The 25,263-nt window shown below is 41.6% G+C and overlaps 1 protein-coding gene across 1 annotated transcript; it reads left to right on the forward strand.

Moving 5' to 3' along the window:
* Positions 1 to 10,008: 10,008 nt before the first annotated feature.
* On the forward strand, positions 10,009 to 21,439 carry LOC126418670 (uncharacterized). The gene is made up of 2 exons (XM_050085555.1): positions 10,009 to 10,997; positions 21,117 to 21,439. Exon 1 carries the CDS (start codon positions 10,103 to 10,105, stop codon positions 10,994 to 10,996), a length of 894 nt encoding a protein of 297 aa, XP_049941512.1. The 5' UTR covers positions 10,009 to 10,102; the 3' UTR covers position 10,997; positions 21,117 to 21,439.
* Positions 21,440 to 25,263: the final 3,824 nt, after the last annotated feature.

Genomic DNA, 25,263 nt, shown 5'->3' on the forward strand with positions numbered 1-25,263 from the left:
CTTAACGTCTGTGGTCATCAGTCCCCTAGAACTCAGAACTACTTAAACCTAACTAACCTAAGGATATCACATACATCCATGCCCGAGGCAGGATTCGAACCTGTGACCGTAGCGGTCACGCGGTTCCAGACTGAAGCGCCTAGAGCCGCACGGCCACACCGGCCAGTTCACTTAATGAAAGCAAGTCTTCTGATCTAGACTGTATACCAATTAGGTTCCTTTCGGAGTATGCTGATGCATTAGCTCCATACTTAACAATCATATACAACCGTTCGCTCGACAAAAGATCCGTACCCAAAGACTGGAAAGTTGCACAGATCACAGCAATATTCAAGAAAGGTAGTAGGAGTAATCCACTCAGTTACAGACCCACATCGTTAATGTCGATATGCAGCAGGATTTTAGAACATATATTGTATTCGAACATTACGAATTACCTCGAAGAAAACGGTCTATTAACACACAGTCAACATGGGTTTAGAAAGCATCGCTCCTTTGAAACACAACTAGCTCTTTATTCACATGAAGTGTTGAGTGCTATTGACAAGGGATTTCAGATCGATTCCATATTTCTGGATTTCTGGAAGGCTTTTGACACTGTACCACACAAGCGGCTCGTAGTGAAATTGCGTACTTATGGAATATCGTCTCAGTTATGTGACTGGATTTGTGATTTCCTTTCAAAGAGGTCACTGTTCGTAGTAATTGACGGAAAGTCATCGAGTACAGCAGAAGTGATTTCTGGTGTCCCCTAAGGTAGTGTTATAGGCCCTTTGCCGTTCTTTATCTATATAAATGATTTTGGAGACGATCTGAGAAGCCGACTTCGGTTGTTTGCAGATGACGCTGTCGTTTATCGACTAATAAAGTCATCAGAAGATCTAAACAAACTGCAAAACGATTTAGAAAAGATATCTGAAAAGTGCGAAAAGTGGCAGTTGACCCTAAATAACGAAAAGTGTGAAGTTATTCACATGAGTGCTAAAAGGAACTCGTTAAACTTCGGTTACACGATAAATCAGTGTAATCTAAAAGCCGTAACTTCAACTAAATACCTAGGTATTACAATTACGAACAACTTAAATTGGAAGGAACACACAGAAAATGTTGTGGGGAAGGCTAACCAAAGACTGTGTTTTATTGCCAGGACACTTAGAAAATGTAACAGACCTACTAAGGAGAGTGCCTACGCTACGATTCTCCGTCCTCTTTTAGAATACTGTTTACTGTTGCGCTTTGTGGGATCCATACCAGATATAACTGACGGAGTACATCGAGAAAGTTCAAAGAAAGGCAGTACGCTTTGTATTATCGCGAAATATGGGAGAGAGTGTCACAGAACTGATGCAGGATTTGGGCTCGAAATCATTAAAAGAAAGGCGTTTTTCGTTACGACGGAGTCTTCTCACGGAATTCCAATCACCAACTTTCTACTCCGAATGCGAAAATATTTAGTTGACACCGACCTAGATAGGGAGGAATGATCACCACGATAAAATAAGGGAAATCAGAGCTCGTACGGAATGATATAGGTGTTTATTCTTTCCGCGCGCTATACGAGATTGGAATAATCGAGGATTGTGAAAGTGGTTCGATGAACTCTCTGCCAGGCACTTGAATGTGATTTGGAGAATATCCATGTAGATGTAGATATAGAGTACTGCTTCGAAATGAGCACCAATGACCAGCAAAGATGTATCTGGAGACGCCTCTTACCGCGGTGGGGTACCAAACCGACTGTCGCCCACCATGGGCCCAGCATCCAGTAGTGATGGTCCGGGGTGCCGTTTTATTTCATAACGGGTTCCCTTTTGTTGTTATCCGGGGCGCCCTTAAAGCACAGAGATATTTGGACGATACACCGCGCCCCGTTTTGTTGCCCTTCAGCAAGACAATGCCAGCCCGTATACGGCGAGAGTTTCTACTGCTTGTCTTCTTGGCAGGGCTCTCCAACCATATAGGGATTTTGGCCATTAATGCATCGGTTGGACAGAATCTGGCACGATATCCCTCAGGAGTACGTACAACAACTCGGTCAATCATTGCCAAGTCGAATAACTGCTTGCGTAAAGGCCATAGGTGGGCCAACGCGTTACTGACTTGCTCTACTTGTGGAGCTCGTTCTCTTTTCTGAAATTATAATCATTTGTTTGTCTATGTACATGACATCTACTGATTTCCGTTCCATTCGGATAATTCCCTATGCTGATGGCAGCAATGTTGTAGTCACTGATAAAAATTCAGAATTTCTAGTTCAGAGGGCAAATGAAGCCCTGAAGGACCTTTCCATTTCAGCAGAATGTAACAAATTGACATTGAACATTATCATTTGATATGGAGAGAATACGAAAAGATATTAGCAAAGAGAATGTCATCAGCATGTCATGTCGATAGGGTACAATCACCAGTGTGTAACAACCGATATCTTGTGCTGACATACAATTCTTACATATGAGGTTCTGTTCTAGGAATGAAAACATGGACATAGATTTTAAACTGTAAGTAATGGGTGTAAAGAAAATAAGTATCTAGCTGAAGACGGGCTCATTATGAGGAAATATTTTAAAAAGTTGCTCAAAAATGGTTCTATACGCTATCACCAATTAAGGTTCAATTTATACTTATTTATATCTTCCAAGAAAAATCTGTCAGTAGCACTGCGCTTTCCGAGGCGTTTTCGGGCGAACTAGGCTAGTTATTTCCAAGTATTTACAAACATGATAGGACCGTACGTTGGCTATACCATACTGAGGCAATGCTTTTGTTGAGACACCGGCCCGAAATTTGAGAGTACGGAGCCTCATGCTCTCTATAGCCAACGTCATTTACAGGTGTTGGACAGAAATAATGGAACACGAAAAACCAGGTCACAGTACCATATCCAAAACCGCACATGTAACCCATTGGCAGGCAAGACAGCTTCCCTTCAACTCGGAACGGATAAAAACAGGCTTTACACGGTTTTCAAGGGAGTCTTGTGAAATTCTTCCTTCAAAATAGTGGCACTTTGAGGTAACGATGGTGGAGGTGGATAGCGATCACGCACCCTTCTCTCGAAAGCAGACCTCAAAGGCGCAATGATATTAGGTTGACAGAGGTGACCAAAAGAGTGGAGATAATTCGTCCTCCTGCGCACAAAACCAGTCCTGGACGATGGGAGCTATGAGGCTCTGCCGACTAGGGACACGTCACCAACACTGGGGAACAAATATTCTACCATGAAATGGATCTGATCAGTGAGGATGGTCACAATCATTGGCAGCAATGCGTCCTTTTAGAGTAACCGTAGGCCCCTAGGATATGTGTGTCCAAATCATTACCGAACTCATGCCATGTTTCAGTCGTCGGGCGTGAACTCGGCCAGAAGTTCGAAGCAGTGAGAAACAAGACTGATCCAACAAAGTGACTTTCTTCCATTTCTCCACAGTCATGGCTTCGGTAGTATGGACTTCTGTTAAGGGCACTTCGCCACTAGTGAGTGATTATGGAATTCCAGCTTGCCCGGTAATTCCCTGTTTAAGAAGCTTCCTTCGTGTTTTTTGGGTCCTGATGGGGTTCGCGACTGTCACCTTCAGTTCCCGAAGTGACTTCTTCAGCAGTCGTACTCTTATTTCCCGTCACAGTCTCACTGCCCGTCTGTCACTATCACTCGACACACACATCCGTCAGCGTTGTGACTTAGCCACAAAATGTTCAAATGTGTGTGAAATCTTATGGGACTTAACTGCTAAGGTCATCAGTCGCTGAGTTTACACAACTACTTAACCTAAATTATCCTAAGGACAAACACACACACCCATGCCCGAGGGAGGACTCGAACCTCTGCCGGGACCAGCCGCACAGTCCATGACTGCAGCGCCTTAGACCGCTCGGCTAATCCCGCGCGGACCGCTACGGTCGCAGGTTCGAATCCTGCCTCGGGCATGGATGTTTGTGCTGTCCTTAGGTTAGTTAGGTTTAACTAGTTCTCAGTTCTAGGGGACTAATGACCTCAGCAGTTGAGTCCCATAGTGCTCAGAGCCATTTGAACCATTTTTGAATCCCGCGTGGCGTGACTTAGCCGACGATGTTTCTGCGCTTTCGCTGCATGCTACATAAATCTTAGATATTATGCCTCTTGAAACACCAAACACTTCGAATCCTTTGGTTACGGAAGCTCGTACCATGCGAGCTTGAACAACTTTCTCACGTTCGAAGGCACTTACCTCCGACATAACACACAAGCACATGGAACACTTTTCTGACTACTTGCACCGTATGGAGAACACTGTGCGGGTGGTGTTGGTGATCAGTTACAACAGCGCAACCTGCAGGCTTCGCTAGCATCTGCATTTGTGCTCAGGGATGCATTTCTCGCCGTGTTTCCATTGTTTTGTCCAGCCCCTGTGGGTCTTCCGTTGCTTTCCTAGATCACTTCATACAAATGACGGGATGGTTTCTTCTAAGAGGTCGCGGCTGACCCCACCTGTCCAGTCCTTTTCTCATTACACACATGTACGGATGACTAACACGTTAAAAATCCTATATCGTGGAAGGAGTTACATTTTATTCAAGATAGACAAAATCCTATATCCTCGAAAGAGCTACATTTATTCGAGATGGAGACTAAAGTGAATGATTGTTTTGAAAATAGTTTATTGTCCGGCACACTCCCAAACTTTCAAACGAAATGACCGGCATAGGCCATCCTCAGATTATAAAATACTTGCTGTTGTTCAATCCCAACCGTACGGAAACCCATAACAACGTCAGTGACATTCAAGTACCATAACGTTGGGCATGATCAGACTTCCATAAACGAAGTAATCGAAATATATTAAAATTTTCAGCTTCCTTTAGAGTAAATAAAAAGCCAACAAGTTGCAAAATGGGAGGTATATTTAAACACCATTAGCTTAGTTTTGCATTTTGTAACTGATTAACTGTTTATGAATTCCACAAGATTTCATCCTACGGTTTCTGCTCCATCCATGTACAAAATTTTAAAATTTTTACCTTTCCAGGTCTCAAAGTCTGTTTCTACGTATATGGACATTCCGTTGAAAATTCTCAAAACAGTTCGCCACTTTTCCTTCTGAAGAATACGTTTTCCTGAACGTTGAAACCATGGTAAAGGGGTTTAAATAAACCTTCCATTTTGCAACCAACTGACTGTATATTAATTCATCCTACGGTTGCTACTCCAGCCATGAACAAAATTTTGAAATATTATAGTTGGTTAGAAACTGCTGGTATCACTGCATAGAAACGAGAACATATTCACAAAGTGTCTGGTAGAAATAAAACAAACATATGTCACGCGCACTGAATAACTGTGCTATAAGGTAGTAACCAGTGTTGCTTTACATAATGGTTTGTGCACATGTAACGTCTGTTTTTGTTGGCCATTTTATAGCACAGTTATTCAGTATGTGTTCAGACATGTTAGTTTTATTTCTGCCAGACATATGTTCTCGGTTTTGTATTGTGACGCCAGAAGTATATAACCAACCATAATCTATTTCGACGATGACTTCGTTTATAGAAGTCTGATCATGCCCAACATTGTAGTACTCGAAAATGCCGAACGCCGAAATCATGATTGTACAGTGGAGTACACGATGTAGTGCACGATGCATACAATCAAATGGCGTAACTTACGTTCAAAAAATATTACGTGACTATGGCCGAAACTATTTTAATAAATTATGAACATGGTTTCTATAGGCGGTGAGATGGAACCATAGCGTGTGTTTAATAATCTTAGCATGCTCGATGCTGGTCGAAACCAATCATTTCGATAGAAATTAGAGTGATTGTGTAGAATCCTGTATCACTGTAAACCGACCGTTGCAAAATTCGATTACTGGTACCCGCTGACCGATTCGAGAAAACTTACTTTTCATTTTCGAGAAGTGAAGATTATAAATAACCCACCTCGATTGGAAATTGAAGCCGGCCGGGGTGGCCGAGCGGTTCTAGGCGCTACAATCTGGAGCCGCGCGACCGCTACGGTCGCAGGTTCGAATCTTGCCTCGGGAATGGATGTGTGTGATGTCCTTAGGTTAGTTAGGTTTAAGTAGTTCTACGTTCTAGGGGACTGATGACCTCAGAAGTTGAGTCCCATAGTGCTCAGAGAGATTTGAACCATTTTTTTGGAAACTGAAACCGGATGTTGACCTAGGTTTCGGCGCGAATAACCACGCCTTCTTCGGAACACACGAAAACTACAAACCGCCTAAAGAGGTATGGTCCAACGTTAATACAGAACGCCCAAAAGGGCAAAAGACTGGCATAAAATGTAAAATAAACGGTACGTGTGTACCATGTCAATAGCTGTACTTAGCTCAAACGTCAGAAGCGTGCTTCCTCACCCCAGCCAATGTTCGGTGGGCCGCGGGCTCTCAGGTAAACTGAGTTGGCGCCGGCAGATAGGCTGTGAGAATGTCGGAAAGGAATGCGCATGCGCAAATTGAGAAATCGTCTTCTTCCATGTGATTGGCACAAATTGTATTACGAAAGTGATCCGATGACCGGGTCAAAGGCACAGGAACTTAATGCATGTGTATGTATAATGTCCTAGCTCGAGGACGATTTTATAGAACTATAGAACGTGGATAGGCTGAAACTATGTATGTGGGATAGCAAATTCCACAGATGGTCAAAATGCTTGCACGCAGGACAGGCAAAATACCATCAGTTAAAAACAGGTTAAAAATGTGGGGGTTGAATAACCCATTTTTCAATTACTTGGGGTCGGTATAGTATTTGACGACTACGCTTGGATAAGAGCGTAAAGTTACTATATTAAATTCTGAGCGCTATTGACCATAAAATGGTGAAATTAATATGACAGGCTTAATGAAATCGCGTGAAAGGACGTACAACGTCGCCTTCATCGCCCTTAATATCTGATGACCGACAGAGGTCATTTTGAATAGTGCTATCGGGTATGTACCAAGTGTAACGCCCCAATGACCACCTTAAAGTCAATTAAGAAAGAACATGAATTAGGGAAAGTTATCTTGGCAGTTACGACATCTTTGCCGATGAGCTAACACGAAAGAGTTTTGTCAACAACTACATTGTACACCACTGAGCATATTCGTTAGCGAAAGAGAAAGATGAAACATCGTATTTCATCAATGGACAAATATCCATGTGACAAATGTGAAATTAATATCTCAAAAGTTAAGTCCACAGTAATGTCATCAGAGATAACTTTTATGTGGAAGAGAGTTGTAAGCGCAACGAAGAAATTCAATGCACCTACAATGCTCTTCCACAGAAGAAGTCGCTTGTTAGAACTCATCCAGTGTAGACGTACGAGAACAGTTCTGATCTGAATTATTGAGATTGCGAATCGTGACGAGATTGTTTTGGAGTTTAGAAGTGTTTGTTGCGTGACGGGATTCACGGCTTAAGAAACTGACTTTATAAACTGAGACAGGAACAGATAGACTCATTTAACCGTGCACTACCAAGCATTGTCAAGAAACTACAACTCAATCGGACTGACTTAACTAAACTATTCCCTGTGCGTGTGGTGCGGGAGTTATAAGTATTTAGTGACAAAATAACAATAAACTGTTCGTTACCAGTTAAATACCCGGTGTGGACTACATCATTAAATAGTTTGATAAATTACTAAATCAACGACTACTCATGAAAGAATATTTCATTGAAGTGCAAATATTCACGTCATTAGTTAAGAAGTTAACTTTAAAATATTTTCGTATTACGACGCAATCTTACAAAGACTGAATCAAAGGGTATCTCTGGATCCCGCTGCATACCGGAACAACAATTCCATAGCAACGAGTCAACAGCGTAAGGAAAAACTGTTAACTAAAATATTTCCTTGCAATCAGTGGTGTGTGCTATGCAAACGAGAGAAGAATTAATAACTACTTCAAATCCGGGCAATTAACAATACAATATTAATAATAAAAAGCATCAATTATACGAGTTCGCATAAGTGGAAACGCTGCGGACTTGTAACTGAGATACAACCAATACGCAAGGAACGCCTTTTCGGAAGTTTTTCAGGTTTTTTCCCTCTTTAATCTACGGGGACTGACGTCATATCTCATCCTGTGTCTACTCTGCCGCAAGAGCTGTGGCAGTAGCAGCTGTATGGCGTCGACTACATCAGCACGCGGTTGGAGTCCGGAGATACACGCCACACAAAATAGTGTAAAGCGAACCTAAAGCTAAACTAGTTTCTTAAAATCAAGTACTTAAGGTACTGAACCATGAAGCTTAATCAAGTGAGGTCCGTGAATGCATATAGCGTGGAACAGAGAAACTACCTCTATGTTCCAATAGCTGTTGACGTGAAAGGTCCTATACTGTAACGGGCTTAATATACATGCGTATGCTACATTTTATGCGAGTTACGTATTAATGTTGCCTCTTTAGGCTGTTTGTAGTTTCAGTGTGTCCCGAAGAAGGCATGGTTGTTGTGGTTGTTGTGGTCTTCAGTCCTGAGACTGGTTTGATGCAGTTCTCCATGCTACTCTACCCTGCGCACGCTTCTTAATCTCCCAGTACTTACTCCCACCTACATCCTTCTGAATCTGCTTAGTGTATTCATCTCTTGGTCTCCCTCTACGATTTTTACCCTCCACGCTACCCTCCAATACTAAAATGGTGATCCCTTGATGCCTCAGAACATGTCCTACCAACCGATCCCTTCTTCTAGTCAAGTTGTGCCACAAACTCCTCTTCTCCCCAATTCTATTCAACACCTCCTCGTTAGTTATGTGATCTACCCATCTAATCTTCAGCATTCTTCTGTAGCACCACATTTCAAAAGCTTCTATTCTCTTCTTGTCCAAACTATTTATCGTCCATGTTTCACTTCCATACATGGCTACACTCCATACGAATACTTTCAGAAATGACTTCCTGACACTTAAACCTATACTCGCTGTTAACAAATTTCTCTTCTTCAGAAACGCTTTCCTTGTCATTGCCAGTCTACATTTTATATCCTCTCTACTTCGACCATCATCAGTTATTTTGCTCCCCAAATAGCAAAACTCCTTTACTACTTTAAGTGTCTCATTTCCTAATCTAATACCCTCAGCGTCACCAGACTTAATTCGACTACATTCCATTATCCTCGTTTTGCTTTAGTTGATGTTTATCTTATATCCTCCTTTCAAGACAATATCCATTCCGTTCAACTGCTCTTCCAAGTCCTTTACTGTCTCTGACAGAATTACAATGTCATCGGCGAACCTCAAAGATTTTATTTCTTCTCCATGGATTTTAATACCTACTCCGAATTTTTCTTTTGTTTCCTACAATGCTTGTTCGATATACAGATTGAATAACATCAGGGAGAGGCTACAATCCTGTCTCACTTCCTTCCCAACCACTGCTTCCCTTTCATACCGCTCGACTCTTATAACTGCCATCTGGTTTCTGTAGAAATTGTAAATAGCATTTCGCTCCCTGTATTTTACCTCTGCCACGTTTAGAATTTGAAAGAGAGTATTCCAGTCAACATTGTCAAAAGCTTTCTCTAAGTCTACAAATGCTAGAAACGTAGGTTTGCCTTTCCTTAAGTCGTAGGGTCAGTATTGCCTCATGTGTTCCAATATTTCTACGGAATCCAAACTGATCTTCCCCAAGGTCGGCTTCTACTAGTTTTTCCATTCGCTTGTAAAGAATTCGCGTATTTTGCAGCCGTGAGTTATTAAACTGATAGTAGTTATCCGTGCCGAAACCTAGGTCAGCATCCGGTTTCAATTTGCAGTCGAGGCGGATTCTTTATGATCATTAAATTATTCACGATTGCTGACACACTGAAATGTTAAAAGTTCTCATTTTCGAGAAGTCTCCGAGCTCCTACCACTCTACTACTCAACAGTCGTGATTGTGGGCACATGGACGTCCGCCTGTCTAGACGTCATAGGACAGATCCGTTAGTGCAATTGAGTTGTGCCAATTGGCGACACGGAGACCGAACGACGTCAATTGGGTAATGGCTGAGCGGCGGGGGTTTTAAGGACCTGACCTCGCTGCCGCGACCGCCTAGCCCCGCGGAGCAGGACGTTGTGCCAGAGCCGCGACTGGCCGGTCAGAGGGAACAGGTCCTACTGGGGAGAGGGCGATGCTGGGAAAGAAGCGAGCGGCACAGGCGGCGGCACAGTGGCTGCTGCTGCTGTTGCTGATGCTGGGGGCGTCGGCGGCGCGCGGTAGGAAGGAAGACCGGCCCACCGACGAGGAGGTGGCCAACCTGCGCAGGAACATGACGGACAACAGCCTGCTGCTGTTCCCGGGAGGCGACCTGCCGCCGCTGCTCTGCGAGATGACCAAGGACAGCAGCGAGCGCCTCAGCCACCCGGCCGACTTCTACGCGCTCGCCAGGGTCGGCTTCATCATGTACTGCAACTTCCTGGCCGACGAGGCGGACACCTCGCGCCTGGTGCGCGTCAACGAGATCAAGCTGGACAAGGTGTTCGGCTGGAGCGACGACGACGGCCACTTCGGCAACTACCAGCCGAAGCGCGACCTCAACTCGGCGGCGTGCACGCTCGACTCGCAGATGCCGGCCGGCTTCTTCGACTTTCTGGCGCTGCGGCCGCACCAGCAGGACACGCTGCGCTGCTACGGCAACCCGGCGGGCGAGACGGCGCTGCTGTGGTTCCGCGGCTTCCCCACCGTGCTCTGCACCATGGACGCCGAGCTGGAGCTGCGCGGCGCCTACGCCTTCACGCTGCCCGGCATCGCGGGTGAACCGTTCCGGTGCGCGTTCGCGCCCTACACGGCGGTGCCCATGGCCGAGGAGCTGGCGTCGCAGGAGCGGCTGCACCGCTCGCTGACCGAGCGCTACGTGCCGCGGGGCGCCACCAAGTTCCCGCGCTACAACTGCACCGAGGGCGGCGGCGCCGAAGGCGACGGCGCCGGCGAGGGCGACGCCAGCGGAGCGGCCGCGTCCGGCAGCCCGCACTTCCGGGCGCAGTCTCCCTCGGGAGTCCTCTACAAGTGCACTTTCCTCCTCTAAGGTCAGTATCTTCCTACTCCTACGCTACTGATATGCAGGACCAGCACTTCTGAAAGGTTCGCAGGAGAGCTTCTGTAAAGTTTGAAGAGGTACTGGCAGAAGTAAAGCTGTGAGGACGGGGCGTGAGTCGTGCTTGGGTAGCTCAGATGGTCGAGGACTTGCCTGCGAAAGGCAAAAAAGATCCCGAGTTCGAGTCTCGGTCCAGCACACAGTTTTAACCTGCCAGCAAGTTTCATATCAGCGCACAGTACGCTGCAGAGTGAAAACCTCATTCTGGAAACATCCCCCAGTCTGTGGCTAAGCCATGTCTCCGCAATATCCTTTCTTTCAGGAGTGCTAGTTCTGCAAGGTTCGCAGTAGAGCTTCTGTAAAGTTGGGAAGGTAGGAGAAGAGGTACTTGCAGACGTAAGGCTGTGAGGACGGGGCGTGAGTCGTGCTTGGGTAGCTCAGTTGGTAGAGCACTTGCCTGCGAAAGGCAAAGGTCCCGACTTCGAGTCTCTGTCCAGTACACAGTTTTAATCTGCCAGGGAGTTTCATATCAGCACACACTCCGCTGCAGAGTGAAAATCTCAACCTAAACGATGTTTTATTGGAATAATCTTCACACTAAGCGATACTAATATACGTTATTTCTACAACACACACACACACACACACATATATATATATATATATATATATATATATATATATATATATATATATATATATTCCTGGCCACGCGATTTTGTGGCTCAGTCCGAATAGAAAAGAAATAAAAGAGAGAGCACGCGTTTCTAATTTGTACCAGAATTGGATATACATCCTAATCTCCTACTTTTGTCTCTCTGGGTTTCTTCCTCCCCCTGTCTTTGCCCATCTTCTCTTTCTTCCTCTCTCTCTGTCCATCACTTCCTAACCCCATTCACGTTCATCTTCTTCTACCTCCTCGCTGTCTCCTCCTGCACTGTTTTTGTCCACACCCCCCCCCCCTTCCTTTGTATGTCGATCTTTTCTTTTCCACTCTCACCGAGCGGAGTGGCCGCGTGGTTTGAGGCGCCATGTCACGGATTGCGCGGCCCCTCCCACCGGGGCTTCGAGTCCTCCCTCGAGCGTGGGTGTGTGTTTGTTGTTCTTAGCGTAAGTTAGTTTAAGTAGTGTCTATGTCTAGGGACCGATGACCTCAGCATTTCTGTCCCTTAGGAATTCACACACATTTTAACATTTTTTCCGCCTCTCCCTCTGTCTCCTCCTGCCTCCTCTCCCCGACCCTCTCCTCTTTTCCTCATTCTCTGTCCTTTTCCTCCAGCCGCTCTATCCATTTCGACTTTCCCCTTGTCTCTGACTTTGAGCGTTGTTTATTGTTACTGCAAATTCAGATTTTCTAGGAGTATTCTAATCATATACCGACAAGCCATAAGCCGGCCGGGGTGGCCGAGCGGTTCTAGGCGCTACAGTCTGGAACCGCACAACCGCTACGGGCGCTGGTTCGAATCCTGCCTCGGGCATGGAGGTGTATGATGTCCTTAGGTTAGTTAGGTTTAAGTAGTTCTAAGTTCTAGGGGACTGATGACCTCAGAAGTTAAGTCCCATAGTGCTCAGAGCCGTTTGAACCATTTGACAAGCCATAAACGTATCATTCCTGTGTACTAACAACGAATCGCTATTGTATTTATGTTTATATATCATATATATTAAAAATATGTAGCCTAAATGTGTCAAAAATTACAGTATATATTTCAAATACGTGGCCTGTGTCTGCTGAAATGTTCAGTAGAGTATTGTGAAAAATCTGAAGTAAGTCGGGCGACAACGTTTCGTGGTATTTTGTAATAACGCTTCTGTTTTATATATTACGTACTTATATACACGCTTGTATTCGAATGCAATGTTGTGTCAAAATTTCGAGGTAGTCGGTGAAAAACTTTGGCTGATTTAAGACCTTGAACAAACGAACATTTCCATTCTTACACAAATTTTCCCTTAATTATTACATATATTTTTACATATTATAAGTGGCGCTCCAGTAGGTATATAAAAACGTCCAATTATTTAAATGCAACGTTACTTCAAAATTTAAAAGCAATCTGCGGAGGACTTTCGGAGACAGACGATTTTCAACTAACGAACACTTTCACTTTTATTTATGTAGGTAAAAGTAGGTGTGGCATGTCTGTGAGTCCCACCGAAACTTCGCAAGCCAATTTCGCAATCCCATGGTTGTTATATGATATGGTAGCCCTCCATCCCCCATCCATGAAGAAAATTTGGTTTGGAATTGCAGTGGTAAAAGTCGAAGACATGGTTGTGAAAAGAAGGGGATCGTACCAATAGAATTCTTATTGGCAGACGGTAAAGCAGCTTGAAGAGCCGCAATGGTCGAGACTAGTCAGAATGTTCCTCGTAAACATTCTGAATGTTCTAGAATGTTGGAGAATGTTCCAAAATGTTATAGTGTCTTCCAGAAATTGCGAAAATGCTCTATATCTCACAAGTAATCCGGAATTAATGGGTGGTCCATTACTTACATATTTTGGAAATTTTTCGCAAGCTCTATCAATTATTTTAAGGTCATCTCCAGCAGGTCAAATCAATGCATGCTTGAAGAATTAATTTCTTTGATCTAGAATGAGTAAAGTACAATTAAGAACAAATACTAGACTTCAACTTTCCAATGATAAAAACGCGATACATTTTGTCAGAAAACTCTTACAAATTAGTAAAGGCACTCACTCAGTTGGCTGTTTAACTGCCCAAATTTAACTTACAAATGATTTGTGTAAGATTGTCGACAGCCCATAGGAATCAGTAGATAAAGTTTCTCCGAACATTGTCGAAGTTATTCAAGTCGGTTATTTCAAAGCGCCGTTGTAGCAGTAAGATATGAAGTAGCTGACGATAAATTGTCGTTAACAGTTATCAAACAATATAGTTCAACAAAAAGTAATATTAAGGAAAGATAAAGAAAAAACAGCATTTATTGCGAAGGTCCCGCTCATATCTCCCGAACTCCCACTTCAAATCAAAAGGTATTGTTGTATTAATTTGAAACAATCATGCTTTTCGCAAGGTCATTTATATCTAACTTCCTCTGCGTATGGGAAACCCAAAGAATTTATGTATCTTCTCGCCGAATAACGAGATGACAAATGTAGTTCAATAGCAAGTATTTTGATAGAATAAGTTAATTAAGTGTGAGATATAGTGAAAACAACACAATTTTTTTGTTTCTCTGTCAGGTATTGGTCTTGGTTACCTTGTAGTATGCTATAGTGGTTGTTCTGTGGCTGCTGTTGTGTTTCTGGCGATATGAGTGTCTGAAGCGGTCGCTATCACATCATGGTGGCCACTGGGACATAGTCCGCCTATTTCGCTTTGCTGTACATTTTAAGGGAAAAAGTTCGAGGTTTATCAATATTATCGAGCTTCTATGAACATTTTTGAATGTTAACGTATGTTTCGATTATTCTAAACTATTCTCGAATGTACTAGATTTTAGAATATTTTGGAAGTTCCTAAACATTTTTTAAAGTTCACGAATTTTTTGGAATGTTCTCAGTATTCTATAAAGTAGAGTTTTACAGAGTACTTTACTTCACGTTAGGTTGATGTTGAACAAATCAGTGGATTTAAGAGTACTGGAGAATATTTCTGAGCATTCGAGAGTACTTTATAACGTCGCATACTAACATTGTTACGAATTTTTGAGGGTTCAACATCCGCTGATGTTTTTGTTTTTCCATCCCTTTATATCTTGGCGGCTTAAAGTTTTGTACGGTTGTACCGACTATGGAACTGTAATGGGTAAAAAGATCAATTTCGTTTGCAAAAAAGTTGTAATTATGCCTGATATGGCTATAAACTTGAACTTGTCCATCACTGAATAGAATTACAAAACTCGATGTCTTTAGAATACGTTTGTTTTTTTTAAATTATTTTCCACCCTTTGCATTTTAGTCCTTGTAACTTTTTGGAGGGTTGTATCGGACATGGAATTTTGCTGTTTTCGTTTCAAAAAAGTTTTTGCTTGTGCGTCAGTTCATTTAGTCTGTGAAGAATCTGTCAGTTTGTTCCTCACTGAAACACACTGCTCGCTGCAGACTCGTGGATTCAGCTGCCGTCAGCTTTTAATCTTAATGTATTTTTACTAAGTTATAGTTTTCTATTTGAATGGTTTCATTGTTTCCCGATCCTCTGCATATTTGTACATTAGATGTAACAACTCTTCTTTATTCAAAGGCAAAAGAAGTCTATTTAAAATTCATTACATGATTCTGCAATGCTGTTTCCTGTTTATCACTGAATGTTCTGGGGAAAAATGTTTTATCTCTCAAAACATGTTTCATGACCTCTGCTTCCTTCTCCCGAGCAGCTTTAAATCTGTTACCTAATATACTTCTTGGAATGAATATTTCTCACACGCTTTCCGATTATCATTTCAAGGAATCTGGCTTATTCTACTGCTTCCTTCATTATAGTTTCAAGTCATTTATGTCCTGACCTTTCCATTTTTGTCTGTTGAAGAAAAAGAAGCAGAAAAATTTAAGTTTCTGGGCTCTTTCGTCCAGTATAATCCGAAACTGTTTTGTCTGATACAACCCGATGGTAGTCTAACATTCATATTGTTATTACTTGGGCTGTACATTGTCACAGCCTGCAATATCGAATATCAATTAAGTAACGTTATTTATTTGTTAGCAGAATATGACAGTCCAAAGCTAAGTTCGTCCGAGAAACTCGCTAGAATCAAGTAACTTCTTTCCACTCCCAACGCACTGTTCTTTCGATTCAAAACAGGATGATTGTTGTTGTTCCCCCAAGGTTCACAACGCAGTGGCGCGACAGGTGCTGTCACTGGCTCTGCGGTCTAGTAACAACTCTTTTCCGCTACAATCCGCTGCCCGGTACAATCCGATCTTCTCCTACTGCTGCTGAAGAACTGCCTGCCGCTGCAACACTTGAGCCTCGAAATCTTCAACTTCCAACGTTGTTAACAGCGACATCTCAGAGACACGCCGCAGAAATGCATTATGTAAAAGATTACCGACTTCCTCAGGTAGCGCTTTACTCATTTTGATTATAAATAAAACGTGCAGGATCGGTTTAGGGATAAGCATTCCATCATTAGATGGATGTAGGAAATTCATCTATAGTGACTTACTGAAATTGGTACATAAGTGGATGACCACCGGTATCCTGCGAGAGAACGTTGCCAGTACCTTAGATCACGTAAAGATATGCAAAAAAGTTTTTGACAACACGTACTAAACACAAACTGACCATAGAGCCTACCACTTGGATCTTTCAGTTGATAGGATCCATTACCAGTTTGTTTTTCGTATGTGTTACGTGATTTTAGCTGCCTGGAAAACTGATATGTCAAGATACCCACGGTTGTCGCTTATACATGCATGGACATATTTGATTGAATCGATAAAGAGGTGACTAGGTTTCCCGATACGTCTTATTATGCATTGTGTATTCAAATATCGACCATGTATGTTGCGTGAATGATCAGTACGAATATATTTCAACCTAAAGCAATCTGTAATATTCCACATAGTAAAATATTTTAATTTTTTGTCAGACCTTGGACTGGTTTCAAGCGGTCGACCGCGACTTCCTCTCCCGTGTCAAACGATTCCCCTCAGAGTAACATACACAATGCTCCACACCTTGCAGTTTCTATCATCTGCGTCTCCCTCTATTACCGTGGAAATCAATTTGTGAAATCTTAAGGTATGTACTACTTCTCGTTTTCCATATATACATTTCCTTGCCGACTCCGCGGGGGACCTTTTCATTTCTTAACCTACTAGTCTGATTAATTTTCAGCGCCATTCTGTAATGTCACATCTCAAACGCTTCGACTCTTGCCTTCTCTATTGACCTCGATGTCGACCGGATGTCAAAGCCAATCTTTCTTTCTGGGACGGAATTTTCCTTCCGACGTCGTCAGACACGTGTCCCATCGAAGACATATCAGAGAACGTTGCTGGCCACGGGACTGCTTGAACATTTCGCGCAGAGTTCATAGAGACACGTGCCATGTATGGACGAGAATTGTTCTGTTGAAAAATGGCACCACGATAGTATCGCACGAGAGGTAACACATGAAGATGGTGTGACTTGCTGTTATGGCATCATAATTCTCTCAATCACTACCAGCCATGACCTGAAGTCATACTCGGTGTTTCCCACAAGATGATGCAAGAAATAACATCGCTGTTTCTCTCCAAAACACTGGGAGAAAGGGACCTCTCCCAATGTCGGACTTGCTGTTATGGCATCATAATTCTCTCAATCACTTGTGACTTGCTGTTATGGCATCATAATTCTCTCAATCACTACCAGCCATGACCTGAAGTCATACTCGGTGTTTCCCACAAGATGATGCAAGAAATAACATCGCTGTTTCTCTCCAAAACACTGGGAGAAAGGGACCTCTCCCCATGTCGGACTTGCTGTTATGGCATCATAATTCTCTCAATCACTTGTGACTTGCTGTTATGGCATCATAATTCTCTCAATCACTACCAGCCATGACCTGAAGTCATACTCGGTGTTTCCCACAACATGATGCAAGAAATAACATCGCTGTTTCTCTCCAAAACACTGGGAGAATGGGACCTCTCCCCATGTCGCCACCATACCCGCCGACGATGGTTATACAGAGAAGTGCAGAATCGCGATTCGTCACTGAACACAACGTGACGCCATACAACAGCAGTCGATGCTTCCCCGTCACGGCACCTCTCCATACACAGCCGTTTGTGTTGTGGTATTAACTGCAGTTCCGCAAGGTACAGTAATTCCCTAGTACGGCTGCTGCTAGTCTCCGAGCAATGGTGCACGATGACACCGAATGCTGCAGGGAATCCATTAGTTGTTCTCGGATGTCAGACGCAGATGTGAAGGGTTATGATGTGCTTGATGCACAAAACAGCAAGCCTTCCCTTGTCGTGGATAGACTTGGTCGACCAGAAACACGACGAACTTGCTTACCCTCAGGTTACCATGCATTCCAACATCGGGCCATTGTCACAAACGAAAGACCCCAAAAAATTGGATACTGGACAACTCGACCAGTTAGCCAAATGGAGACCCACAATGTGCCTCGATTGAATCTCTGTCAGGTGCTCATAAAGCTGTCTCACATCAGTAAGCACTATCTCCGTGTCCTATACAGTTGTATCTCAACATCTGACGCTATTCTCACCCCTTATATAAATCACATGTCTCGTAAAAACACTAAACAGGAACAAGACTAATGCCCTCTGGTGACTTTCCTACTTGTCACAGAGAATTGCAACGCTAACGATTTACATAATCGCCAATGGCGTGTATGTGTGCGAAGTTACATTGATATCCGGTACGTCTTCTGGGTGATTAATATTTTTTTATCAGGTGATATCTTTGAGGAAATGGGTCTTGTATATCCTAAAATATATTTTTGTGGAAATAGCTGTAAAAGAGAATCAATAACGCATAGCAGTTTTGTTTTTTGCGCCCGAAAACAAAACAAACAAACAATTTTTATTTGATGAGGGTGATAAGCCTGAAAATGAGATACACTGGAAACTAGTACTTAATAAAGTACAGTTTTAAAGTACAACCTCGATGAACGATGTCTTTCTTCTAATGAAAGAAAACTTTTTTAAATTTCTGCTCTCTATGTTCTCCCTTGCTAGTATTTAGTGGTTGTTCATATTTACTTGATGTATTTCATTGAGTCTTTGTTTATTTCTGTAATTGCTTTTCAAAAATATTTGACCTTGGCTAAAGTTTAATGGATAAACTACTAGAGTTCTTCTCAAGCAATGTTCCGCCTGTCTAGAGTGCATCGCGTTCACTAAATTGGAATTTAACCTTTCTTGTCCACATTACTTAGCCGAAAGACGCATTAACGGTTCTGAGTCCGCCCGGCCTTGAAAACACTTGCGTTTGAGATCTGGGTTACCTCGTCTTTTCTAAAATGATTTATGATTATCAAAGTGCAACAGAGGAAACTATGTTTGTGTATTAGTGCTCTTCAGTTTCCATAGGAAACAATGGTTAGCCATACAGGTTGAGAATGAGCACTGTCTCAGAGTTGTGTCAGATTAACAATTATTTATCATGCTCTTGTTGTTTACAATACTATTACCCTAGGAATACCTTAAAATACAAAGCTTTTCGAGCGGTATCCACTCATTATCACGCACATAATATACAAAAATAAGACATTTTCTGGAGCTACCGCTAACGTAATGAATGAATCTCCATGGCATTTAATTGCTTGTGGAAGGGAAAGGGAGTTAGTATTACCCCGTTCCCTTACACTGGATTATGGCCTTCTCAGTTCCCACAAAGAAATCTTGTCAGACAGTGTTGTAATGAGACATCAATTAAATAAAATTGCATATTTAAAGGTCGAAAGACCTAATCACTGGGCTCCTGCACCCAAAATTTTTCTTAATCCATCATCGATGTCGCAATCTGCTATGTCGATATTGCGCTTATGTTCGACGAGCACACTGAAACCATATCATAATTTTTTCACACTACACTGCTGTTATTGAGGAAATCAACACATATGTCACCATTTCCATGGCAGTCACGTAAGTTTCAGATGTGCCTGCCAGTAAATACTAAAATCTATTCAAATCAGGTATTTTGTATGTAATCAAGTAGAACTTTTTTTACTTACCATGAACCTTCTAGATAGCTTGTAATTAGTTACATTTCTATGAAACTAATGTTAAAGTCAAAGTGCTAGTTTATTTCGTTGTCTTTCTCTGACAATCTGTAGTTCGTTTGTTTATCGGTACATCTCAGGTGCTTTAATTCTCCGCTGCTAGAAACTTTCGGTTTTCCAGTTCAGTGTCCTAGGTATATGTCCTAACATTAATTGAATTCTCAGTCGGTGCTCGACGAAGCATAAGAATTACATCAATGTGGAAACACTTTTCCTATTACTTGAATTGCTTATGTAATATGGAACAGATTTTCGTCTTTTTGCACCCTAGTCGAATGACAATAGCTGTTGCCATTTGACAGTGGCCTAAGGAGTCGAATTAAATAAATAATAATTGCAGGACATCTATAAAATATATACCTTTTGATATTAGAAATTTTCTGGTATTGGTATAAGTAGTTTCTTTAGACTGAATTTCGTCTTGACTCTTCTTTCCAAATTTAATATCTAATCTGAATTTTCATTTTTACTTAAGCTGAGATATTGTATAGATACTCAATTTCACGGATGTAGTACTATGGCATTTAACTCTGCTTTCGAGACCCATACCTCTTTTGACTCTTCTTTCCAAATTTAATATCTCATCTGAATTTTCATTTTTACTTAAGCTGAGATATTGAATAGATACTCCATTTCACGGATGTAGCACTATGGCATCTTCCATTTCCTTCAAGACTCATATCTATTTTTTGTGTGACAGAGGAACGTGGAAGCTTTGAGTAGTCAGTCACATTATAAAAATATAATAGTGATGTCATTTCATTGAGTGAGTGTGTGTTATCGATTACTGATAAGTTTGCACCTACAGCTCCCGTGGTTTTGTTAGGTGTTGTTTTGGTAACCAGTTTATAACTTTGCAAGATCAAATTGATCTGGAATGAATTACTACCATTACCTTTACTTTTCTTTTGTTGTGAGATTGTCGGCGACAGCTTATATTGGGAAGGTAGTGTTTTTGTTCCAACACTCTTTTCTTCAGCACTTTTAAATAGTGTAGTATTGATGCAGAGCCCACTTTCAATATTTTGTTGATAATCCATCTGAGTCACAAATCTATTGTTCTCGAAGTCCTTTGTTATTTACTCTACTTAATTTCTTCCGACGCTATAAGCCGGATATTAATAGTTTAATCGTGTGAAAGTCCCAAGCACGTACTCAAGTATTAAAAATTCAATAATTCATATCTTTGATGATATCTCCTGTAACTTCCTAAACTACTTTAAGTTAAGTATTTTCCAACAGGTTTTTTGGCGGAGATTGAGCGTGGCTACCTCCCTTTCCCGATAGTTAGTTGTGGTTTCTGACGGAATTGTGACCCATTATTTGGATCCTTCTGCTCTTGTGCAACGTCTTAAAATATGTTATTCTATGAATTTAAACTCCTGCTTCTCTTGAATGTTACAGGAGGATCCATTCCAGGCCAGAGCGGGCGGTATCACTTTGCGGCCATGGAAATCTCCGAGTCAAGGATATCTTCGGAGGTGTTTGGGTTGAATAGGAAATACTTCACGGAATCTACGTAATTTATCTTTGAATAAATTTCATTTATCTCCTTTTGTGTGGTACACGCACTGTGAGAATAAGTGTGATGCTTTGCTGTTAGTGCTGTTTCGTGAACTTAATTGCATTTATAAACTTTGTCAGCCCACTCTCTGTCTAATATAAACTATGAATGTTATTGGCCCATTACATCATTACAAATCTAATAAAAAACGCTTAACTCTTTATTTGTCAAAATTTATCTTGATACAGTGTGATGGAAATCCAAAACGAAGAAAGTAAATGTTAAGTTTCTTACGACTTTGTTCCCATCGCTAAAATACCCGCAATTTTATATTAAACACTGTAGTATAGCATCATTTTCTTTGCATATCTGAGTTCTAAATTTGTTACACTACTCATGGGAAAGTTATTAAGGTTACTTTTATACACAAAAATGGAGGTTGGTCGTACAGCGTGAAGCGTATTTGTGTTTCAAACAAGTCAGTGAAAACTGAAAGCCAGTTAAATACCAAACTAATAAAATGACAGAAATTTATGTATCAGTCGGGTAGTTTCCGAGAGCCCTTGTCGTTCCCTGCGTTGGTCACCTAAAGTAATACTTTTACAAACCTCAAAGCCACCGTTTATGCATTATTAATATCTTACAGTAGAATCAACCCTTACCAATAGAACAACAGTGAGTGTTGTACGTATTTGCAAATAGTCATTGTTACAGCTTATAATGTTAGCATCTGACCACCTGCAAGATTCGCTGGTGTATGAGCTTTGCTGTAGATAACCTGTATTGACTTCAAGTAACACAATGAAAGTTGATTATACTTTAATAGACACTGTGTTTTAATTAAGTTTTCTTCTCCAGTAATTCTTCAATATCATATTACAAATCTTCACTTGTTCATGTTAATTGGAAACGACCTTCCCTTTTGAGTGGTGTAATAATAACATATATTTCAAGGACGCTGTGCTTCAAAGCTAGTCTCAATGCAAAAACGTGCCCTTATGTATATAAACGTTCACATTTTCAAATACGTCGGCGTCTGCAGCCCACTCTATTAAGCCTCAACCAGAAAGTTTAGTGATGAAGTCGCATTTGACAGTGATTTCGAGAGTCAGTCCTGTTGACTGAAAAAACTGTAAACTGTCAACAGACAAACACCACTGACAAAATTTCTACTGTTGCATGTAATTCGTTTCGATTAGGGAATGCTCATTTAAACTTAGAATGATGGACTTCAACAATAGATTGTACTCACTAAATAACATTTTGAAAATTGTAAATCGTTTACTGTCGTATTCTTTTACATGCTCTGAGTGTAAGCAAATTACTAATAAAGTTTCTTCTTTCGTGTCTGTACGCTTCTCTGTTGCTTGTCGTAATGTGTTTACTACTACAAAACGTATTATTATTTTTTGGGAAATAAATGGTCATTGTAGTTTTCATTCTAACACAGATATGAATTACCATTTTACTGATTTAATATTCCTTACTAACTAAGAAAAACTCTTTAAAAATTTCAAATTTCAAGTAAGCTACATTTCTATACACTCTTAAAAAGGCAGTAATAAATAGTATTATTTGTTTTTTAGTTAATATATTCGACAGATCATAAATTTTTTTTTTTTTGGTCATCAGTCTACTGACTGGCTTGATGCGGCCCGCCACGAATTCCTTTCCTGTGCTAACCTCTTCATCTCAGAGTAGCACTTGCAACCTACGTCCTCAATTATTTGCTTGACATATTCCAATCTCTGTCTTACTCTACAGTTTTTGCCCTCTACAGCTCCCTCTAGTACCATGGAAGGCATTCCCTCATGTCTTAGCAAATGTCCTATCATCCTGTCCCTTCTCCTTATCAGTGTTTTCCACAAATTCCTTTCCTCTCCGATTCTGCATAGAACCTCATCATTCCTTACCTTATCACTCCACCTAATTTTCAATATTCGTCTATAGCACCACATCTCAAATGCTTCGATTCTCTTCTGTTCCGGTTTTCACACAGTCCATGTTTCACTACCATACAATGCTGTACTCCAGACGTACATCCTCAGGAATTTCTTCCTCAAATTAAGGCTGGTTTTTGATATTAGTAGACTTCTCTTGGCCAGCGAGTCTACTTTTGATGTCCTCCTTGCTCCGTCCGTCATTGGTTATTTTACTGCCTAGGTAGCAGAATTCCTTAACTTCACTGACTTCGTGACCATCAATCCTGATGTTAAGTTTCTCGCTGTTCTCATTTCTACTACTTCTCATTACCTTCGTCTTTCTCCGATTTACTCTCAAACCATACTGTGTACTCATTAGACTGTTCATTCCGTTCAGCAGATCATTTAATTCTTCTTCACATTCACTCAGGATAGCAATGTCATCAGCGAATCGTATCATTGATATCCTTTCACCTTGTATTTTAATTCCACTCCTGAACCTTTCTTTTATTTCCATCATTGCTTCCTCGATGTACAGATTGAAGAGTAGGGGCGAAAGGCTACAGCCTTGTCTTACACCCTTCTTAATACGAGCACTTCGTTCTTGATCGTCCACTCTTCTTATTCCCTCTTGGTTGTTGTACATATTGTATATGACCCGTCTCTCCCTATAGCTTACCCTACTATTTTTCATAATCTCGAACAGCTTGCACCATTTTATATTGTCGAACGCTTTTTCCAGGTCGACAAATCCTATGAAAGTGTCTTGATTTTTCTTTAGCCTTGCTTCCATTATTAGCCGTAACGTCAGAATTGCCTCTCTCGTCCCTTTACTTTTCCTAAAGTCAAACTGATCTTCACCTAGCGCATTCTCAATTTTCCTTTCCATTCTTCTGTATATTATTCTTGTAAACAGCTTCGATGCATGAGCTGTTAAGCTGATTGTGCGATAATTCTCGCGCTTGTCAGCTCTTGCCGTCTTCGGAATTGTGTGGATGATGCTTTTCCGAAAGTCAGATGGTATGTCGCCAGACTCATATATTCTGCAAACCAACGTGAATAGTCGTTTTGTTGCCACTTCCCCCAACGATTTTAGAAATTCTGATGGAATGTTATCTATCCCTTCTGCCTTATTTGACCGTAAGTCCTCCAAACCTCTTTTAAATTCCGATTCTGATACTGGATCCCCTATCTCTTCTAAATCGACTCCTGTTTCTTCTTCTATCACATCAGACAAATCTTCACCCTCATAGAGGCTTTCAATGTATTCTTTCCACCTATCTGCTCTCTCCTCTGCATTTAACAGTGGAATTCCCGTTGCACTCTTAATGTTACCACCGTTGCTTTTAATGTCACCTAAGGTTGTTTTGACTTTCCTGTATGCTGAGTCTGTCCTTCCGACAATCATATCTTTTTCGATGTCTTCACATTTTTCCTGCAGCCATTTCGTCTTAGCTTCCCTGTGCTTCCTATTTATTTCATTCCTCAGCGACTTGTATTTCTGTATTCCTGATTTTCCCGGAACATGTTTGTACTTCCTCCTTTCATCAGTCAACTGAAGTATTCCTTCTGTTACCCATGGTTTCTTCGCAGTTACCTTCTTTGTACCTATGTCTTCTTTCCCAACTTCTGTGATGGCCCTTTTTAGAGATGTCCATTCCTCTTCAACTGTACTGCCTACTGCGCTATTCCTTATTGCTGTATCTATAGCGTTAGAGAACTTCAAACGTATCTCGTCATTCCTTAGTACTTCCGTATCCCACTTCTTTGGGTATTGATTCTTCCTGACTAATGTCTTGAACTTCAGCCTACTCTTCATCACTACTATAATGTGATCTGAGTCTATATCTGCTCCTGGGTACGCCTTACAATCCAGTATCTGATTTCGGAATCTCTGTCTGACCATGATGTAATCTGATTGAAATCTTCCCGTATCTCCCGGCCTTTTCCAAGTATACCTCCTCCTCTTGTGATTCTTGAACAGGGTATTCGCTATTACTAGCTGAAACTTGTTACAGAACTCAATTAGTCTTTCTCCTCTTTCATTCCTTGTCCCAAGCCCATATTCTCCTGTCACCTTTTCTTCTACTCCTTCCCCTACGACTGCATTCCAGTCGCCCATGAC

Source organism: Schistocerca serialis, chromosome 9, assembly GCF_023864345.2.
Source record: "Schistocerca serialis cubense isolate TAMUIC-IGC-003099 chromosome 9, iqSchSeri2.2, whole genome shotgun sequence".
NCBI lineage: Eukaryota > Metazoa > Arthropoda > Insecta > Orthoptera > Acrididae > Schistocerca > Schistocerca serialis.

Coding starts and splice junctions, on each gene's coding strand:
- LOC126418670 (XM_050085555.1), top strand. CDS start 10,103: ATGCTGGGAAAGAAGCGAGCGGCACAGGCGGCGGCACAGTGGCTGCTG.